This window comes from Cloeon dipterum, chromosome X (genome assembly GCF_949628265.1).
Source record: "Cloeon dipterum chromosome X, ieCloDipt1.1, whole genome shotgun sequence".
Taxonomy (NCBI): domain Eukaryota; kingdom Metazoa; phylum Arthropoda; class Insecta; order Ephemeroptera; family Baetidae; genus Cloeon; species Cloeon dipterum.
In genome coordinates this window covers 22,084,345-22,103,374 of record NC_088790.1, presented here as the reverse complement: position 1 = coordinate 22,103,374, position 19,030 = coordinate 22,084,345, and the positions used below count along the sequence as shown (strand labels likewise).

Genomic DNA, 19,030 nt, shown 5'->3' with positions numbered 1-19,030 from the left:
ATATCTAAAAGTTTACTTCCACACTCTTTAAAATTGATCGGAAATTCTAAAGCAAAAATTAAAGATTTATATGGCTAGCATATTATAGTAAAACTCCTATATATTTATTCAGGAAAAATCAACTGAACAATCTACAAAATTTTAAAACCTAGAAAATCTACATATTTTTACTTGCTTCATCCGTATAAAGACAAGCATGTTGACATTTTGCATTATTTTAAATCCAAGGAATGGGGTATTAACAAGTTTATTTAAGTGTAGGAGATGAACTTTATGCCTTGCCAATCATTTCAATTAAATCTTCCGAAAAAATGCCTAGAAAAAGTGGCTATTTATATTTATATTTTAGTAACAATAATTTTATTGCAAGGATCAAAATCCAATTTTTAAATTAGTCACAATATATCTCGGCAAAAGCACGATTAGCAAAATAGGGGATTAGTGATTTAAACTTGTTGTCTCATTGTCAGGCAGATCCTGCATCATAACGCCAGTATTGCTACTTGAAGTGGTTTGTCCAGTGCGTTCATTGCATGGCTTAATAATCGAATTTCTCACTCTTGGGTTGAAAATAACGCAGAGAATAAAAATAAAAATTCCCTTAGAAGCGTTAATGACATCCATTGGCCAGAAGAACCAGTTTGGTTCATTGAGGCACCAAGCTGAAATTGGTTCGAACAGCCAAGTAGCACCCATCAAGAAGAACAGCTTGAAATGCACCATGGCTCTAAAGAAAATTTAAAATTTCAACCATTATTATTATTATCGCTTTTTTATTTTGATTTCTCACTTCTGCCTGTCATCGTGTCCTGCGTTGCGGCTGAGCTTTTTGAGTTGATACACGGTGTATGCGGTAAAGACAATATTCACAGTCATTAAAACGAAGACTAGCCCATGGAAAAATATATCTTCGACGAACACGCCTGGACCTGAAACGATTTATTTTTATCTAAATACTTTTATTTACGTATTAGTCAACCAACCATGTCGGAACCAACAATTTTCAACGCCAAACCCAGGGTATAAAAAAGCATCTGAGGTGAGCGTATTATCACATATGACAGCAATAACGCAAAACACAAATGGGCTCAGAGTGGAATAAACGGAGTAGACCAAAAATCGACGGTTGAATGAATCAAATCGAGACCTGGTTGAATTTTGGAGATTCCTAAAAATATTATAATTAATTTATATAGTTTCATAAAAATACATATGAATACTTTTACCTGATGCTCAAGAAAATGTCGAAACACATTGCGTTTAGCCAGAAGAAGGAACTGAGCATAAAAAAATATGTGGCGTATCCTAAAAATTTAGATAAAAGTAGCCACTTAAATGTCATGAAAATTGGAGTTAACTACCGGCAATTTTGCACACATATTTATGCATTGTGTGTCCTGTGAGTGCTATAAAGGTGAGCCCTGCCAACCCAGCCATCAAAGTAATAGACATGCAGGCTAGATTCTTCCCATATAGGCTTTTAAACTCGTTTGTCAACACAATTACGATGAAGTTGAGAAACAGCATCACGGTGGATATCATTGTAAGTGTGAAAATCAATTTCCTGAATAAATCGTGATGGTGCGGAGTCTCATCACCACACAATAAAACTGCATTTGTTGCATTTTCTCCAGTGTCCTATCAATCATGAATAATATAGTGTTAATTACAATATTAGTATTATAATTTCTTATTTTTGCTAAGTTAATTTTTCTTCGTGAAATGCTCAAACTAAAACTTTAAGTTTATGTACACAAATGAAGAATTTATTCTGCTTTACATCATCAGGAAATTAAATAAATTTGAACCAGTCTAAACCATCACTGCACAGTGGTGACCAAAAAATGTGATTTAAGTTTTATGTATTAAAATAAAATAGAAATAATTAATTTTAAGAAATCAAATAATTTTTGCGTGAGTATAATATACTTACACCTATGCAAAATTCAGTTGAATTAAGAGTTTGGTTATCACTCAGGAAAATGAGCTCGCCATTAGATGACAGAATATAATCATCGATCCCTGGACTGTTAAAATATACTTCTGATCCAAGGTGACAATCAATATACTCGTCAAGTAGAGTAATAACTTTTAAGAGATGTTCCTCATTTCTTTCCATGCCGATTTGCACCATGGTTTTATTTGAAATCTGTTTCAACAAATTTTCCCGCAGTACCTCTGAAAATTAAAATGCATAAAAGCGATCAGTTAAATTCAATGCTTAATATTAATAATTACCTTCTGGACATTTTCTGAAACAAGGTTTCAGGTCGCATTCACACACATAGTGTTTTGAGCCATCATTCCAGGTAGGTACACTTTCGTACAGAACTCCTTCGATAACCAAGCTTCCATTTTTTACCTTCGAATCCGTCGGCAATTCTAACACGGAACCTGTAGGGCATCTTCCACTCAGGGCATGTCCTACGTGATTCAAATAAAAAAGCAGTAGGATTAATGTGGAGCACTTGGAACAGCACAGGCCTTGCATCTTCATTTGGCACACAATCGACGGTCACAGACTCCCATCCGCGCAGAACTGCAAAAGCGGATGTCAATGTTTATAAAAAGACTCCAAATCCTGTGGAGATATACTGTGCAGACCGCCTTCGCAGACTATATTATTTGGGCGATGATGTCATTTTGAGGAATTTTTATTATATGGAACTACTGCGAATGAATTAAATGAAATTCAATTCAAGGAAGAGTGACTGTACTGTAGCATTCATTGGTCTAATCAGATAATTTACGATAAATAATTATAAATATATCTTTATCTATTAAAAATCAAGGCTATATAAAAATAAAAGCATTTGAAATCATTATCTCCAAGTAAAATCCATACGTCCGCTTTACAAAAATTAACCAGTCGCGGTTTTCGATCAATTTACGAGACAATAAAAATATAACACACCTGCAATATTTCACACTTGGGCAATATCAGCGAAAAATTGTGCAAGACCGACGCACCCTAAACATCTCTTGCCTTATGCCTTGCGAGCGCTATGCCTGGATGCTGGGCGATTGGTAGTTTATTTGCGAATAAACGTATGTCATCGCATTCACTACTTAAAACTCCTTGCGTGCGCATGGGCTCTGGGCGCACAGGCAAAAGGTATGAACGTCATCAGGTGGCGAGCGCACTACAAAGGTATATTATTTTGGCGTGGTAGTGTTGAATTTATATTATTCGTAATGAAATTAACAGGAAGAATTATCATACTATTTAATATTAGAGTGTCGCCTCAACACTGTTTTAATGAGAGATATATTCGAATAATTCATTATAAATGTTTTATGAAGATCCTTTTCAACTCTCTTAATACAAATGTACCACATATTTGTAAGATTTAAGCGTATAAAATTAAGGAGCTCTAAGCTGTGACATTAAGACGATTGACAATTTTTCCTAGCTTCCAATTTAATCGTTGCTGGAGCATCAATAGCACGAATCATGTAATTTGAATCCATTAAAACTGTAATTAACATGTCCTAGCTTTGGCTAAAAAATAATTAAAAATAGTTATGTCACTAAAATTCATATAAGTCCTATATTAATAACAAAAAAATTCTTGCTAATTTTTGGTCCCGCAATCTCATCCAGGTTTTCGCGGCTTTCTCAAGACCAATTTTTGTTGGCAACATTGCTAGTTTTTGATTGGCTATACGAAGTTCTTCGACACACTGCTCAGGAAAATAATGGCAAGAGCAATTACGAGAAAGTTTTATTTTCTTCTTTCCCGACCTCAGTTTGCACGGCATGCGGTCTCGGCCAGGGCGATTCACTTCGTCTACCAGCCGGACACGGCTAAACCACCTGTGTCCGGAGAGACAATCAAGCAAAACATGTTCATGGCGATAAACAGCGCGATACACTCTGCTCTCGAGAAGGACGACTCGGCCATAATTTTCGGCGAAGACGTGGCCTTCGGCGGCGTGTTTCGCTGCACGCTTGGCTTGAAGGACAAATTCGGTGCTGACAGAGTGTTCAACACGCCCCTCTGCGAACAGGGCATCGCTGGATTCGGCATTGGAGCCGCAGCTGCAGGCGCCACAGCCATCGCCGAAATGCAGTTTGCAGATTACATGTTCCCGGCTTTCGACCAGATTGTCAACGAGGCGGCCAAGTACCGTTACCGAAGTGGAGGACTCTTTGATTGCGGGAAGCTGACAATTAGGTTGGATGAAATTATAATTTTTTTATTTTTGATATCGTTGCTAATATTTTTATTTGGATTTTTCCCACTTTTAGGTCTCCTTGCAGTGCAGTGGGGCACGGAGCTGTCTACCACTCGCAGAGTCCTGAAGCCTATTTTGCTCACACCCCAGGGCTAAAAGTTGTGGTTCCGAGAGGCCCCATTGCTGCCAAAGGCCTGCTGCTCTCGTGCATCAGAGACCCAGACCCGTGCATCTTCTTAGAGCCTAAAGTTTTGTACCGCACAGCCGAAGAAATGGTGCCCAAAACGGAATATTTTATTCCGTTGGGCAAAGCACAGGTGCTCACCCCAGGAAACCAAGTCACCCTGGTTGGATGGGGCACACAGGTACATCAAATTGCGATTTTGTAATCTATGATGACCAAATCAGGGCTTAAAAATGCCCAAAGGTATAAAAACGCGCGGTGCGTGAGATTTTTTTCATTAGAATTAATTATTTCCTTTCAACGTAATTGATTGAATTAATTAATTTTCATTTGTTTATTATTTCATAATATATTTAATTTTTGAAAAATTAGTAAACCAATAAATGAGAGATTTGAAATGACTGTTAACCACAGAACCTTCAGTATAATTATTCATTTCAAATCTCGCTATTTTTGTTATCATGTAGGAAAAAGCAAATAACTCTTGTGATTCAGGTGCAAAATTCTTAACGTAGAGGATAAAAATGTTGGTACAAAAAACTACCAACAAAAGAAACTCAGATGTGACAATTTTCTACTATGTCATTCTACTCAAAAATTTATTTAGCCATTCATTTATTTGACTGAATTGTTTGTTGCAGGTGCATGTTTTGCTTGAAGTTGCTAAAATGGCCAAAGAGCAGCTAAAAGTGAGTTGCGAGGTCATCGACCTGCAAACCATCCTCCCTTGGGACAAGGATACCGTCTGCCAATCAGTGAAGAAGACCGGACGCGTTATTGTCGCCCATGAAGCGCCCCTCACCTGCGGCTTTGGGGCAGAACTGGCCGCCACCATTCAGCAAGAGTGTTTTTTGAATTTGGAAGCTCCAGTCACTAGAGTCACCGGGTTTGACACGCCCTTCCCGCACATCTTCGAGCCGTTTTACCTGCCAACGAAATGGCGCTGTCTCGAGGCAGTGAAAAAGATTGTCAATTTCTAGTTTCAATTATTTTTGTGCCATGAGGAGTTGCTCACATGCTACGCCATGACTTGGATCTTGCTGAAAGCCTTAATTAGGTGATTTAAATCTGTGCCTTTAAGAAAATAATTATATTATGTACCTCAAAAACAGATCTTATATTTACTGTTAAATCAAATGGAAATATTTTTGTTAAAAAAGGATTCCTCCAAGAGTTAAAATAAATTTCTATCAATGGTGTTAAAATTGACTCTGTTTTATTGATGAACCTTATCTCCCAAAAAAGGGCAGATCAAGACTTGACACTTACAGTTATGTTGAACAAAGACCTTGGCAACTAAACACAAAGTCCTGGATAGAAAAAAAGCTATAACTACATCTACAACCTGTGGATTCAAAGATTTAGAAAGAACTGACAAATAAGAAAACATTCGTTTTACACGCAGTGTACTATTTTTAAATCATTTGAAATAACTCAACGGCTCCTTCCTCTCCTCTCCCCTTTAGATCTAATAGTTATTGTCGCTTGTGGACCGTTACATTGACGAGCGCGCGCGCCCACGGTCAAGTATACGCACAGCACATAGAAAATGTGTCTTTGCGCTGTAATAGTTTCTCGTAAAACACCGCGTCCGCTGCAAAGAGACACACAGTTAGATTAGATTACTGCCTACTGCGAGGCTGCGGGTAGGAAAAAATATTCATTCCCAGCCCGGACATGGCTCGGCAGCAACACAAAGGCGCTCTCGACGCCAGTCCGCTGTATAATGTCGTGCGTTACCAGTTAGTGCCTCCCGTATTTTTGCTGCTCTTCACCGCGGCCGTTCAAATTCTAGCGGCCCTTGGTCAGGGTCGCACGCCCTGCCCTTTGGACTTTGGCCAGTGCCACCGTATTTTAGGAAACGACTTCGCGTGGATATTCGTGAGTTGAAATTTCTTTTAATTAATTTTTTTCCTAATTTTGTTTCGTTCTCAGGTCGCGTTTTCAATTCTCTGGGCCGTGGTGTGGCTCTGGGTGCCTGGGAAGATATTTGTAGGTCCTCCTACTCCTGAAGGTTACCGACCGCCGTACAAAGCAAACGGTTTCCTGTACTATGCCGTGACCAGTGTGACCTTTATGATCGCTCAGGTAAAAACTGTTCTTATTAAAAAATCAGATCTGTCTCACGCATCTCGTATAACCACATAATATGATAAGGGATATTAATAACGCAAGGACACGTGTGTGCAAATCTGAATCTTTTTTAATGAGGTGACAAAGATTTCTTTTTAAGTTATCACACGTGAACCACGTGCGGCGAGACAACAAGTTTAATGGAATTTTATCAGCCACAAACACCTGCATGCGCAGTCTAACGTCTCTATTAATAATTGTTATCTAATGAATTAATCGCTTTTATTTAAATTGTGGTGTCCGGAAATGCTCGTTAAACGAACATATCGCGCTGATAGGTTGTCTGTATATGGTACGCTCATAACAAAAAATTATTATATAGTCGTGTGATGTTATTTATACAAAGACGAGGCGCAAAGGTCATCAAGTTCAAGAGTATAAAAGAAACTTCGTGCTATCGTAATGCAAATGGGTGCACATTTTTAGTGTTGCCTGCTCGGTACAACATTCAGATAAAAATATAATGTTGGAATCTTTATTATCATAAATTTACATCAAACTTGAATACCGCAAAATTTTTGGGTCAAACCAAGATGGTCTGTGCCCTTTAGTATGTATAGTGAATAAAATAACACTGGTTCTCTTTTTTTGAACCTTTATACTTAAATTTTCTCAAAATGTTGACTCACATTGTTTGCTTTGCTCGCAATTGCTGTGTGAGGATTTGAGCGATGTTTGAGGTCGAGTGCGGGCTGATTTGCATCATCTACGTTTGATTTTCTTGCATTAATGCAATGACAATATCGGATTTTGGAGGATTGCGAAAGCTTCCCGACTCGCTGCTTGCTGGTTTTCACCTTTCCAATTTGCGTGAAGTACCGGGACGAATTTCTAGCGTTTCAATAAAAGACCCTGGTCCGGCGGGGCAGTAGTAAAACATGAGCTACCCGCATAAAAAAATATAACCCAGGAATATCCTGATTAATCCTAGATTAATCTAAATTTATCTGAAAAAATTAATCCAAAAAAATGTTCCAGGATTAATCCTGGATTAATCAAGATTAACCTAAGATAGTTTAAGATCAATCTAGAGATCAATCTACAGGAAATATCCTCTGATTATTCTTTGGATCTATCTAAGATTAATCCAAAAAATTAATTTCTGGAATGTTCCTGGAATGAATCCTGATTAACCTTAAAATGTTCTAAAGTCAATCTAGAGATTAATTTACAAGAATATCCCTAGAATAATCCCAAAGGGGAAATTTGAATAAAGTTAAATAGAATAGCCCCAGATTATTCCATGGATCATTCTGAGATTAATTCAAAATATTTTTTGAATGTTCCTAGAATATTCTTTAAAAAAACCCTAAAAGAGAAGAACTTAGATATTTTTCTTACAATTAAAAACACAAAATTAAATATGAAACATAATTCAATCAAGAAAATTAACTGCCATACTGTTAAATATTTTGAAATCGTTATCACAAAAAATTTTTCTCGCAAATATTTTTTTAATTAATGCGATGGATTAAATTTTTATATTAAAACCTAACAAATTTTTCATTATCTTAACAAAAAATTATGATGCCTTTATTTTTCAAAGAATCTGCCCAGATTAAAAAGGGTAAAAATCATAAATTCGATTGAATAAATTAATTTCTTAACACAAAGAGTCTTAAATTAATGCTACCGACAAACGGGCAAATTTGAAAATAAAGGTCAGAAGGACAAAAAAGGGTTAAAAGGGCGATTTTAGTGTGCGCGTGGTAGCGGCGGCTGCACATGCATGCACGCACTTGCATGGAATGCCTGCTGCTGCTGCCTGCCACTGTTGTGGAGCGGGGGAGGGGCGACGGGCGGTGGCAGCAGGACTGGCGAGCAGCAGCAGCAAGAGACTTACAAAATCCTGCTTCGCTCTCTTTGTCTAACGCGTCAACGGTCAACCGATGTTCAAAGTTAAAGTTATTAACGGACGCAGGACGCCGGACGCCGCCAGTATGGGACATCACGGACGTCCCGCGGACTCGGACGGATGGCCTGGATCTTGCGGTTAACAGGAGGGTAAGTCTCATTTTATAGATTAGCGTCCAAAGAAATTAGAAAAGATCGCGCAACTTTCAAATCCAACGGTTTTATGGTAAAATTTAACTTTTTGCTGCTACTTACGCAGTTTTCGCCACCAATATTTTGATATGGGATTCTCGCAAGTCCTTAAGTTATTAACTAGAACCCCATAAATAAGTTTGGGTGGCGGAAACTGTAAGTCGGTGATGAAAAATGTGTAATTTTTCTATGTAAATCGCGGTGGCATTTCTGGATCTGTTCTTGTCATGCTTCCTTTTCCTGAACCAAATCATTTTGTTGCACAGCCTGTCCTTCATTCTTGTTCTTATTGACATGAACTGTATGATTAATTTGTCAAAAGCAGTATTTTGATTTGTGTTTAATCTTAAATACTGATATTTGTGTAGTGCCCAAAATGTATGGATGTATATGCACTCTGTCATTGTGAAACCATAATTGTTATGCTCTACTGCCTGTATGTGAAATTAAAAATAAAATAATTATTCTTGGAATAAATATATATGTTTAATTATTGTGTAAATCCCAATTAAAATTTAAGAAAATAATAAATTAAATTTTATTAAAATAAAGAGCCAAGGACTAATTTTTTTCACGTTTGAAATTGATCCTGGATTAATTTGAGGAAGTTCCTAAGAAAGACCGAAGAATGTTCCAGGAATATTCTTAGGAGGAACGCAAGAGTTTTCTGACATCCCCCTAAGAACATCCCTGGGACATTCTAGGATTATTTTTTTGGGATAATCCTCGGATTAATCTAAAAACACGAAAAAGCGTCACCAATATCAGCCCATAATTGTTCCTGAGGATTGATCCTCGACCAAAGAGGTATATTCCTAGAACAATCCTGGACTAAATTTTTCTACGCGGGTAGTCCTTCTCTGGAATGGGCTTCCTCCAACGGAGCCCGTGGCGCCCACGTTAATAGAACGCGAATTTTTCGCAAATTGTCAGGGTGTCACCCATCTCAAAAGAGGCGAGCCATTAAAAAAATTAACAAAAGTGTTTTTCCGCAGAATCTGTATCCCAGCTTATCACGCCAAATATATGAAAGCATGCCGGAGATTCTTGGCTGCTTTAATAACGTTGCCCTGTTGCTTTGCGCTTGGCTCCTATTGGATGGCAGGAGAAAAAAGAAGTCAAAGAATCCTCTCCTCTACGATTTCTACCGCGGATGCGAATTGCACCCACGACTCTTTGGCTGCGACGTGAAGCAGCTTACAAATTGCAGGATTGGTCTCATGCTTTGGCAGGTAAATTTAAGAAACTGAATCGAAATTTTAATTTAAATATCTGCAAATCTGATGTGCACAGATTCTGGTGCTGGCCTTTTGGTCAGTTCAGTGGGAAAACGGCAGCGGAGTCGCGGGAGCTTCAGTCTCGGCGATTTTACAAACGATTTATCTGTCAAAATTCTTTCACTGGGAAACGGGCTATTTCAACACATTGGACATCACGTACGACCGCGCCGGCTACTATCTCTGCTGGGGCTGCCTCGTGTGGGTGCCGATTTTGTACACCTTCCACTCGTACCATCAAGTCACTTTCCCTTCAACAATGAGCCCGTTTACCGCCGCAATCACGCTCCTGCTTGGCATCGGCTGCGTACTCATCAATTACAGGATAGATTATGAAAAACAGGTATTGAAAAACAAATTAATGGTTTAAAAACAAATCGACAAAAGTTAATTTAGGAAGCTATCATAATATTCGAAAATCCTTCTTAAAATTAAAATATTATGACACGAGATTAGATCAACAATTACTGTGCACAATTAATTATTTTGATTTTTCACATACAAATATAGTAATTTAAATTTGATTTTTTGGCCAAAAAGACTATTATTGTTGCTCAGAATAATTTATATAAATATGAAAAATTACAGGAATTTACAAATAGATCACGAATTTGTAAATTTCAGAATTATTTAAATAACCGTTAAGATACATTTAGGGATTTAATACAATTTGGTTTTAACATTTTGTAAATTGTTTTCTAACTATGCAAGAATGATTATTTTTTTTCATAAGTATTATAACATATCAAAATTATGCAACGCGGGGAATATTTAAAAATGTAATTTTCAAAACTATTCTTCATTAAGGTATTTTCGGCGTGGTGGAACTCCAAAGAACGAAAAGCGGGCAAGGGTGGAAAGGCGGTGAAGCTTTGGGGTCGGCCTGCCACTTACATCCCGGCCCCATACACAGACGCGACAGGAGCAGCTCGAGAGAGTGCCTTGCTCACGTCGGGATGCTGGGGCATCGCGAGACACGGAAACTACACGTTCGAGCTGCTGTGCACCCTTTGCTGGACCATTCCGGCGGCCAGCGGCCACGGGCCCATTCCTTCCATGTTCTACTTTTTCTTCCTGGCTGGCCTTCTAGTGCACAGAGTTTACAGGGACGAGGACAAGTGCCAGGCAAAATACGGAAAAACGTGGGACAAATATACTAAAACTGTGCCAAATAGAATGTTACCATACATATATTAAATTAATAAAACATATACAAAGCTTTGAAAACAGTAAATAATATATTTTCAAAAATACTCCTCTTATTTAAATGAATAATGATTGAAAGAAATCTCTTGAGGACAATGTAAAATCACATGGAAAAATTACTCTTATGTAGGATGAGTATAAGCGTATAATATCAATACGGTTCTTCTCGTTTTTACTTTTAATTATCTTCCAAAATTTTGATTCAAAATACGTGAATGCAATTTAAACCATAATTTGTTTGGAAAACGATTTGAGAAAAGAAAAATAGATCAACTACATATTAATGAATAAATAATTTAATTGTTACTCTCTTGAACGCGACTATTAGTTAAACATTTAAAGTATAATTATGGAAATGAAGGGGCCGGCCGGTCTAATTAACTTAATGTTTGAACAAGGACTTTCTAATTTAAATTTTATTTTATTTTACTTCTTGGGTTAAATATGTTATGCTTTTTAGATTCAGAAATTATCTGTTGCAGATCAGCAGGGCAACTATGTCCCTATTTAGAAAAGAAAAAACTTCTTGTATATGTTGGCTTCTTATTGCCAATACTCCCAATACTTAAAATGCGTTCGAAATTAATATTTAATCCTAATTAGCGCTGATTAATGTGACAGTGGTGATAATTATGGAAAAGTTACAGTTTCCGCCGGGTTACACATCTCACCAGTTCTTATGGGAATCCCATACAAAAATATGGGGGGCGAAAAGTGTAATTTTAACATGTCCCCTACCCCCTGTAAGATACATACGCAGCATTGATGACCGCGCAGTTCGGTACGATATATAATAGTGGTGCCAACAGATGTCGTTGCAGTGTCTTCTTCGACCTCTGGCTGGGTAGTTGCGCCACTTATTACACCCTCGGCCGATTATCAGCAGCCTGCAGCCCCTGAGCGGCGAAAATCGCGTGCGAAGGCTTCGAGCGGGACTTTAAGGTCGTCGGCGGCCGACATTCTCGTCGAATCAACGACCGGAGGGGCTCTAGGACGGTACATACGGAGCGCAGAATGCTGGGCAACGTTGGACTGTGCCTGCGGGGAGGCGTGAGCAGGGGCGGAGGGGGCGTGGCCGCAGCTGAGCGGGGCCTTCTGCTGGGAGGCCTGTCCAGAAGCCGTCGGGCCGTCGAGCGCAAGACAACTTGTTGGAGCAGCCGAGTGTCCGCACCTTTGTCCACGATGGCGCCCGGAGTAGACTGCAAGTGCCTGACCCTGGACAACATTAATCCATGCATCAAGACAATGGAATACGCGGTCCGAGGTCCACTCGTGATCAGGGCGTCCGAGATCGAGCGTGAGCTGCAACAGGTTCAACTCTTTTGCCCTTTATTTTCGTCCACGAGCACGTGCGTGGTCATTAACTATTTATTTTTCGAATTCAAAATAAAAGAAACACCGTCTCTGCGGATTAATTCTTCCTCGGTAACGGTCCGTGGAGGAATTTTGTAGACGGCCCTGTCGAGCTTGTTAATAGCTTGGACTAATTAATTGGACTCAATTAAAGCGAATCTTCTGAAAGGTCGTTTTGCACGGCCTAATTTTTACAAACGGCCCACTCACTTGACTGATGTTACAATGTTTTAATTCAGATTAGACAGTTTCGTTTAAAATTAGAACTACTTGGTTCTGGTTAGAAAGCCTGGCCAATTTTTTTTATATTATAGCTCTAGGACATGCTTTCTCCTTTACTTGATTCCTTCAAGTGGCACTACCAGTTGAAAACTACTCAGGTGAATGGGCACTCTGTAAAACATTTAATGGGTAAAATGCGGAAAATTTTACAATTGAGTTATCCGCAATATCCGCTCTGTCATGCCTAAAATAATTTTTTTTATCTTTCACGACGTTTCTTGCGTCTTTCACAATCAGCGTGTAAGATAGCAACTTTGCGATTTGAATTTAATTTTCTGCGGAGAATATAGTGAAAGAATACAATCTTCGACCACCACTTACACTTCTTGGTAAAATTTTATTCTTATGGAAAAAACGATCAGTGTAAGTGGTCGAGAAGTGTATGTATCTCAACTGTTGCCAAGTTAACATTTCAAACAAACACAGCTGATAAATTACTAAAAGAATAATCTCTCTATTACTGAACTGTGAACCGAAGCGTCGCAGTTTATATTTTTAAATTCTTGATAAAAAAAAGTTGCGCAAGTAGAGTTGATCTATTGTGCAAGAACATTTAACTTTGCAGAACTCTTAATTGGCTCAGTTAATTTGTTCTTTTTTAAAGTAAGAAAAACCATTTTAGTACATTAGTACACTGCTGTTCATTTAATTCAAAGCCTCTACCGTCTACCGTTTAATTACTTTTTATCAGCAGCAATTCGCTTTGATTAATTGAAGCCATTTGTGAGGGTCCGGTCAATCTGGAGTGCTCTTACTCATCATTGTCAGTTCCAACGCCACTCTCGGAAGCTTAAATTAAACACAGTTCTCATAGGTCCTTATCGCGCAGCAACGGCCACGAGTTTTCGTGAGGCATTTTCCCTTTTCGGGATTCGCGCCCACCTAACACGCAATGAATTAACACTGCTGTTCGACGCGGTTGGTGACAAGCCCCTTATCCAAATAGTGTACGCACACAGCCAAGGCTGAATGTTGAATCCTACTAAAGACCAAGGTTGAGGGTCAATTTAAGCCAGCAGTGTACTTTTCATTTAAAACATTCATTTGCATTTTGCTGGTACACGCACTGTTATATTAGAATGAATATTAAATTAAATCAGCATTTTTTTGAAAATTATTTTTGTTATGAACATTAAGACGCCCTTTTTAAGCTATGGAATAAAATTAAACAGAAAGTGGTGCTGTTAAGTGTTTGTCTTGTGTATCTTATTTGTATTTCTAAAGAGAAAAATTCACCCTTAGCAATGGAAGTCACTTAAGCCTGATTTGGAGTTAAAAATGATAAGAGTGGTAAATAAACAAATTCAAGTGTTTGACGTGTTTGACAAAAAGTATTAGAAGTTTAGAAATGAAAATACCATCATTTTTTATCTTTTATAGCTTCACTTTCTTTAATTCAGCTTAACTTTGGGTCTTTGAGAGTTTGTGCGGCTAACTGTTAGCATTCACCGCCGAGAGGCGTTGGACAAATCGACGAAAAATTGATCAAAAAAGCAATATTTGCCAATTTTGTAGATGGTCAAATGGTCTAAATATTACAAAAATATTAAAGAACAAACTGAACAATTAAATTAATTGTCCCAGTGGAAATTTTTAGTTTAATTGTAAAAGTTTGCCAAGCATTTATTTTACTGCTGAACAATCGTCTCTTTCAAGCTATACTGCTGCTTCTATTTTCTTTTGAGTTGAGTTTCTAGCGGCTCGTCGCAGTCTTTCGAGCTTGCCAAGCGTTCGATTCAGTGGCATTTAAATTGGCCACCCACACTTTTTTGTTTCCCAGTGCCGTGCGACACGACAACACGCCTCTGAGGCCGCGCGCCTGCCATTGGTGTCACGCTCAAGTGTCAATTCGGCTGGCCTTGACTTCTAATTCTAGTCCGACCACAAGCAAGATTTCGAGTTTGCGTTCTTCATAACAAAAAACGCAGTTTCGAGTAAACAATACAGCTTGATCATTGTCGTCAAGGGAAAACACGGAAACACGCGTTTTATTTTTAACTTTGCGAAATGCGAGCGAGTAGTGTGTCGAAATGCGCATCAAATGCGGAGCACCAGCAGGTCGCCAATGCTCATCACGAGCCAGTTAATTATATTGGCAATATAATATGTATACGCGGCTGGGACTACTGCAAACACAAGCAGATCACATGCAGCCGTACTGCTGTTGACACAGGAATTAACCCTATCGCAAACAGCACACACCAAAACGAAAGCAAGAGCTTATGTCACGTCAACTTCTGGCCAGCAACGCAAGCTAGGCCATTGATCCTGCCCATAATTACTGGAAATTGCTCTCCAATCGATTTTCTCTGTCGAAAACAGTTGTAAACGATGATGACAGAACACGCTACGCTCTTAAGAGAAAAACCTTTTTCTTAGTAGGAAAAGATGTATAATTTCGCTTAATAATACTTAAATATTCGTTACATATTATAATTAAAACGGCCTCATCCTCGTTTCTGCAAAAACTTGGTTCATCCTTTTATTTCAAAATATTTTTGCTTCTCGGTAGAGCTCCGTTTCGTAGTTCACATTAAAATACACATATTAATTAAATACAAAATCTTGGCAACGTTATAATTACCAAAATCGTACAAATATTCACTATATTCCTCTATTTCATGGAAAACACAACTGGCTCCAACAGTAGCCAAAAAATTACGTACGGCAAGGGGCGTTTATTGTGAGATAGGAATTTCCTTCCTACGCACGTCGCAAAATATTTTTCAATTATCTGCTGCGTAGGTGGCTAGGCCGACGGCCGACTCACCGAGTTGTCCGCAAATCCTTTCGCTACACAGCTTCCAAAACCAATTTTTTCCAAATTATTTTCTTGCTTAATCACAGAAACATGTTATTACTGAATGGCCTTTTTCCTGAGTATGATGAGCCAGATGGAAACCACTATTTTCCTCATATTCTCGATCAATACTTTTTCAGCTGATCTTTTATGCCCATCCAGTCTAAATAGCACATTACACTTAGTGTCTTGGTCAGGCCAATATACACCTAAGGACAATCAGCACAGGGGACAGAATATTTATTTATTTATTTTAATGTTATTTGTTAAAAATATATTTTCCCTTTTACCAAACAATTAAAATTAGCTCAGAGATCTGCTATATTTTTGTTGTTGTTGTCAATTTTAAGTCCAATTTGTGAAATTCATATTTTGTTTAAACGCCAAAATTAGCTGATAGCATAATTATTGCATTTGGGATCAAATTGGGGGAAATTTTACTGTCCGATTTTTAATTAAAAAAAAAACTATTTTTAAAATGGGAAAAATCGAAACTTTGCTTTTATATCTCTAGAGGGAATATGGAAATTTTCTGTCTGTGAAAAATGAAGTATTTATAAAATGGTAAGGAAATTACAAAAAGAAATAGCAGATAAAAGATGGACCACAACTGAATTGTAAAAGAAAACAATTAATTACGCTTAAAAATGTGACTATTTGTTATCTTTGAGCGATTTTTCTATTTTTGCTTAAATTGTGCGTGCTCTATCTTTACTACTACAACTGGAGATTAATATGAAATTAAAAATAATAAAAATATTGCTTTCAGGGTGCGAAGAAGCCGTTCACCGAGGTGATTAAGGCCAACATTGGCGACTGCCACGCCATGGGCCAAGTGCCGATCACGTTCATCCGACAGGTGCTGGCGCTGGTGTCCTACCCTCCGCTGCTGCAGGACGGCACCTTCCCTGATGATGTGAAAAAGAGGGCGCGCGCCATCCTGGACGGCTGCAAGGGAAGCAGTGTTGGCTCGTACACCGACTCGCCAGGCATCGAAATCATTAGGAGACACGTTGCGGAGTACATTGAGCGTAGGGACGGTGGTGTCCCTTGCGACTGGAACAACATCACGCTCTGCGCTGGAGCATCAGATGGAATCAAGGTATTTTCCTTGCCTATAATTATCTGATGAGGAAGACAATTTATTGGACTCTTCTATGTTTTTCGCCAATATAATTGATTGGCTATCAAAAGAAATGAATATTAAGGACTGAAAATTACGTTTTTCAGGCAGTTATGAAGCTTCTGGTCAAAGAAGATGGCGGAAAGAAACCTGGCGTGATGATTCCCATCCCACAGTACCCTCTATATTCGGCCACACTTTCTGAGTTTGACATGTACCAGATCGGCTACTACCTTAACGAGTCAAACGATTGGGCCCTGGACATTCATGAGCTGCAGAGATCCTTTGATGAGGGCAAGAAAAGCTGCAACCCTAGAGCTATTGTCGTCATCAACCCCGGCAATCCGACAGGTAATTTTCCCGAGATTGTCTTAATTGATTTACTCACACTTAATTATTGTTCCAGGCCAGGTTCTTTCAAGACAGAATATCGAAGACATTATCAAATTTGCGTACAAAGAGAATCTAGTTATTTTTGCTGATGAAGTGAGTCTTTTTTGTATCCTTTAAGCGGACCTAATCGTTAATACCGACTCACAGGTGTATCAAGACAACGTTTACGCTGAGGGCAGCCAGTTCCACTCGTTCAAGAAAGTACTGACGGAGCTGGGCGAGCCTTACAGCAAAATGGAACTCGCCTCTTTCATGTCCTGCTCCAAGGGCTACATGGGCGAGTGCGGCCTCCGAGGTGGCTACTCTGAGGTCATCAACCTCGACCCCGACGTTAGGGCCATGCTGCTCAAGAGCATTTCAGCAATGCTTTGCCCGACAGTGCTCGGCCAGGTAATTAGTTTAATACAGTACTTGGAGGATAATTTGAAAAATTCAGGCGACTATGGACTGCGTCGTGAATCCCCCTCAACCGGGTGAGCCTTCATACGAGAACTTCCAGCAGGAGAAAAAGGCTGTGCTTAACTCTCTGGCCTTGCGAGCCAATATGGTAGCTGACACGTTCAACAGCATTGATGGAATCCATTGCAACCCTGTACAGGTAGGATTTTTGTCTAGTTTTGCCAACAAATTCTATTTAGAATGGTTTCACATGCGGTCCAGGAAAGTCTTTGGGTGCCAAGTTTTTGTATATGGATTTATTGTGACACAATAAGCACTATTTGACTGAGTAACAAGTGACATTTATTTTTAAATTTGTAGTCATTAGCAAGTTATTGAACTAATGGGATTTATCATAGGATTATATTTTAAGGGAGTTGTGTTTGTTCAACCATAAGGATTTTTCTAGTCCTATCGTATTTGACAAGATAAATCGATCATTGTGCCATTTTTTACTACTGGAACTTCCTCATGAACTTTGTTTGGCCGGAAAAACGCTAATATGAGCTGATTTTAAGATAAATATAATTAACATTTTTTTTTTCACAGAATAACCTAAAAAACGTAAATCAAAGTTCATTATTAAATAATGTAATTATGTTCTCTTAAAACATAACCGAATTGCAATTTGCAAGGAGATTTTAATCACCATTAAAGATAAATGAACCTTAATTCAGGAGAATAGAGGTTCCTCACTCCAAGTTAGATTTATAAAAGTTACCAATAAATTTATTATTTTATAAGGCTTATTTTAAATCTGCTTACAGGGTGCCATGTATGCCTTTCCGCGAATTACCATCCCTGATAAGGCAGTTGCCAAAGCAAAGGAGCTTAACCTGGCGCCTGACGCTTTTTACGCCTTTCAGCTGCTTGAGAGTACAGGGATTTGCATCGTCCCTGGCTCAGGATTTGGCCAGATCCCAGGAACATATCACTTCAGGTGAGTTTTCCCCCTAATTTCGTTTTATCACTCAATTATTTTAAACATCTACACAGGACCACAATTTTGCCTCTGCCTGAGAAACTGAAATTCATGCTCGAGAAGTTCAAGGAGTTCCACCTGAATTTCGTCAAGCAATACTCGTAATTGATGTCTACGTGCCCAAATATAGTTTTTCTTTTTTGTTTCATCATTCCTGGGTTAAATTTAAAATTTATCTATGGGAACATCGCACTTTGTTTACATGCGAGGAAAAGTATATAGTCTCTGTGAGCTGTGACGGAGGTTTCAATTTTGGCCACACGTTTTTCTATTTTTGGCAGTAGTACTCTATGGTAGTGCTTAAAAAACAAGTAGTCTAGCTTTTTACGCGTTTAATACTGAAACATTTATCAACGACGGAGTGCTCAAAGACTATCAATTATGAAACTAATGTGTAAAATATCATATATTGCTACATCCTTTTTCGGTGAAGAGGATCAAGTATTGAATGGAGTGCCGCCGATTGCTTTTAAATTTGTTGACGATTGCACTTGTTTCACATTCACAAATATACTTGAATACATGTGATTTCTTATTTAGGTGTTCAACATTAACTGATTGCTGTTGTAGCTGTAATTTGTTATTATGGATGGAATAAATTAGCCAGCAACGCAAAACAAATCTTTTTAACTTT

The 19,030-nt window shown here is 38.4% G+C and overlaps 4 protein-coding genes across 4 annotated transcripts; 3 read left to right on the top strand and 1 right to left on the bottom strand.

The window, feature by feature from the left end:
• Positions 1-65: 65 nt before the first annotated feature.
• On the bottom strand, positions 66-3,445 carry LOC135947314 (G-protein coupled receptor Mth2-like). The gene is made up of 8 exons (XM_065496051.1): positions 2,915-3,445; positions 2,239-2,539; positions 1,934-2,178; positions 1,362-1,638; positions 1,227-1,305; positions 984-1,168; positions 791-929; positions 66-727 (listed from the first exon to the last, which is right to left on the bottom strand). The coding sequence occupies exons 2-8, from the start codon at positions 2,495-2,497 to the stop codon at positions 439-441; spliced, it is 1,473 nt and encodes a 490-aa protein (XP_065352123.1). The 5' UTR covers positions 2,498-2,539; positions 2,915-3,445; the 3' UTR covers positions 66-438.
• Positions 3,446-3,573: 128 nt separating this feature from the next.
• Positions 3,574-5,568, top strand: BckdhB (Branched chain keto acid dehydrogenase E1 subunit beta). The gene is made up of 3 exons (XM_065496053.1): positions 3,574-4,178; positions 4,253-4,544; positions 5,005-5,568. Exons 1-3 carry the CDS (start codon positions 3,700-3,702, stop codon positions 5,341-5,343), a joined length of 1,110 nt encoding a protein of 369 aa, XP_065352125.1. The 5' UTR covers positions 3,574-3,699; the 3' UTR covers positions 5,344-5,568.
• A 138-nt stretch (positions 5,569-5,706) lies between these two features.
• LOC135947315 (uncharacterized) lies at positions 5,707-11,044 on the top strand. The gene is made up of 5 exons (XM_065496052.1): positions 5,707-6,244; positions 6,299-6,451; positions 9,538-9,774; positions 9,836-10,162; positions 10,627-11,044. Exons 1-5 carry the CDS (start codon positions 6,041-6,043, stop codon positions 11,014-11,016), a joined length of 1,311 nt encoding a protein of 436 aa, XP_065352124.1. The 5' UTR covers positions 5,707-6,040; the 3' UTR covers positions 11,017-11,044.
• Positions 11,045-11,844: 800 nt separating this feature from the next.
• On the top strand, positions 11,845-19,017 carry LOC135947312 (alanine aminotransferase 1). Its single transcript, XM_065496050.1, has 8 exons — positions 11,845-12,336; positions 16,230-16,562; positions 16,691-16,934; positions 16,990-17,069; positions 17,124-17,366; positions 17,413-17,574; positions 18,182-18,354; positions 18,411-19,017. Exons 1-8 carry the CDS (start codon positions 12,040-12,042, stop codon positions 18,499-18,501), a joined length of 1,623 nt encoding a protein of 540 aa, XP_065352122.1. The 5' UTR covers positions 11,845-12,039; the 3' UTR covers positions 18,502-19,017.
• The last annotated feature ends 13 nt before the right edge of the window (positions 19,018-19,030 follow it).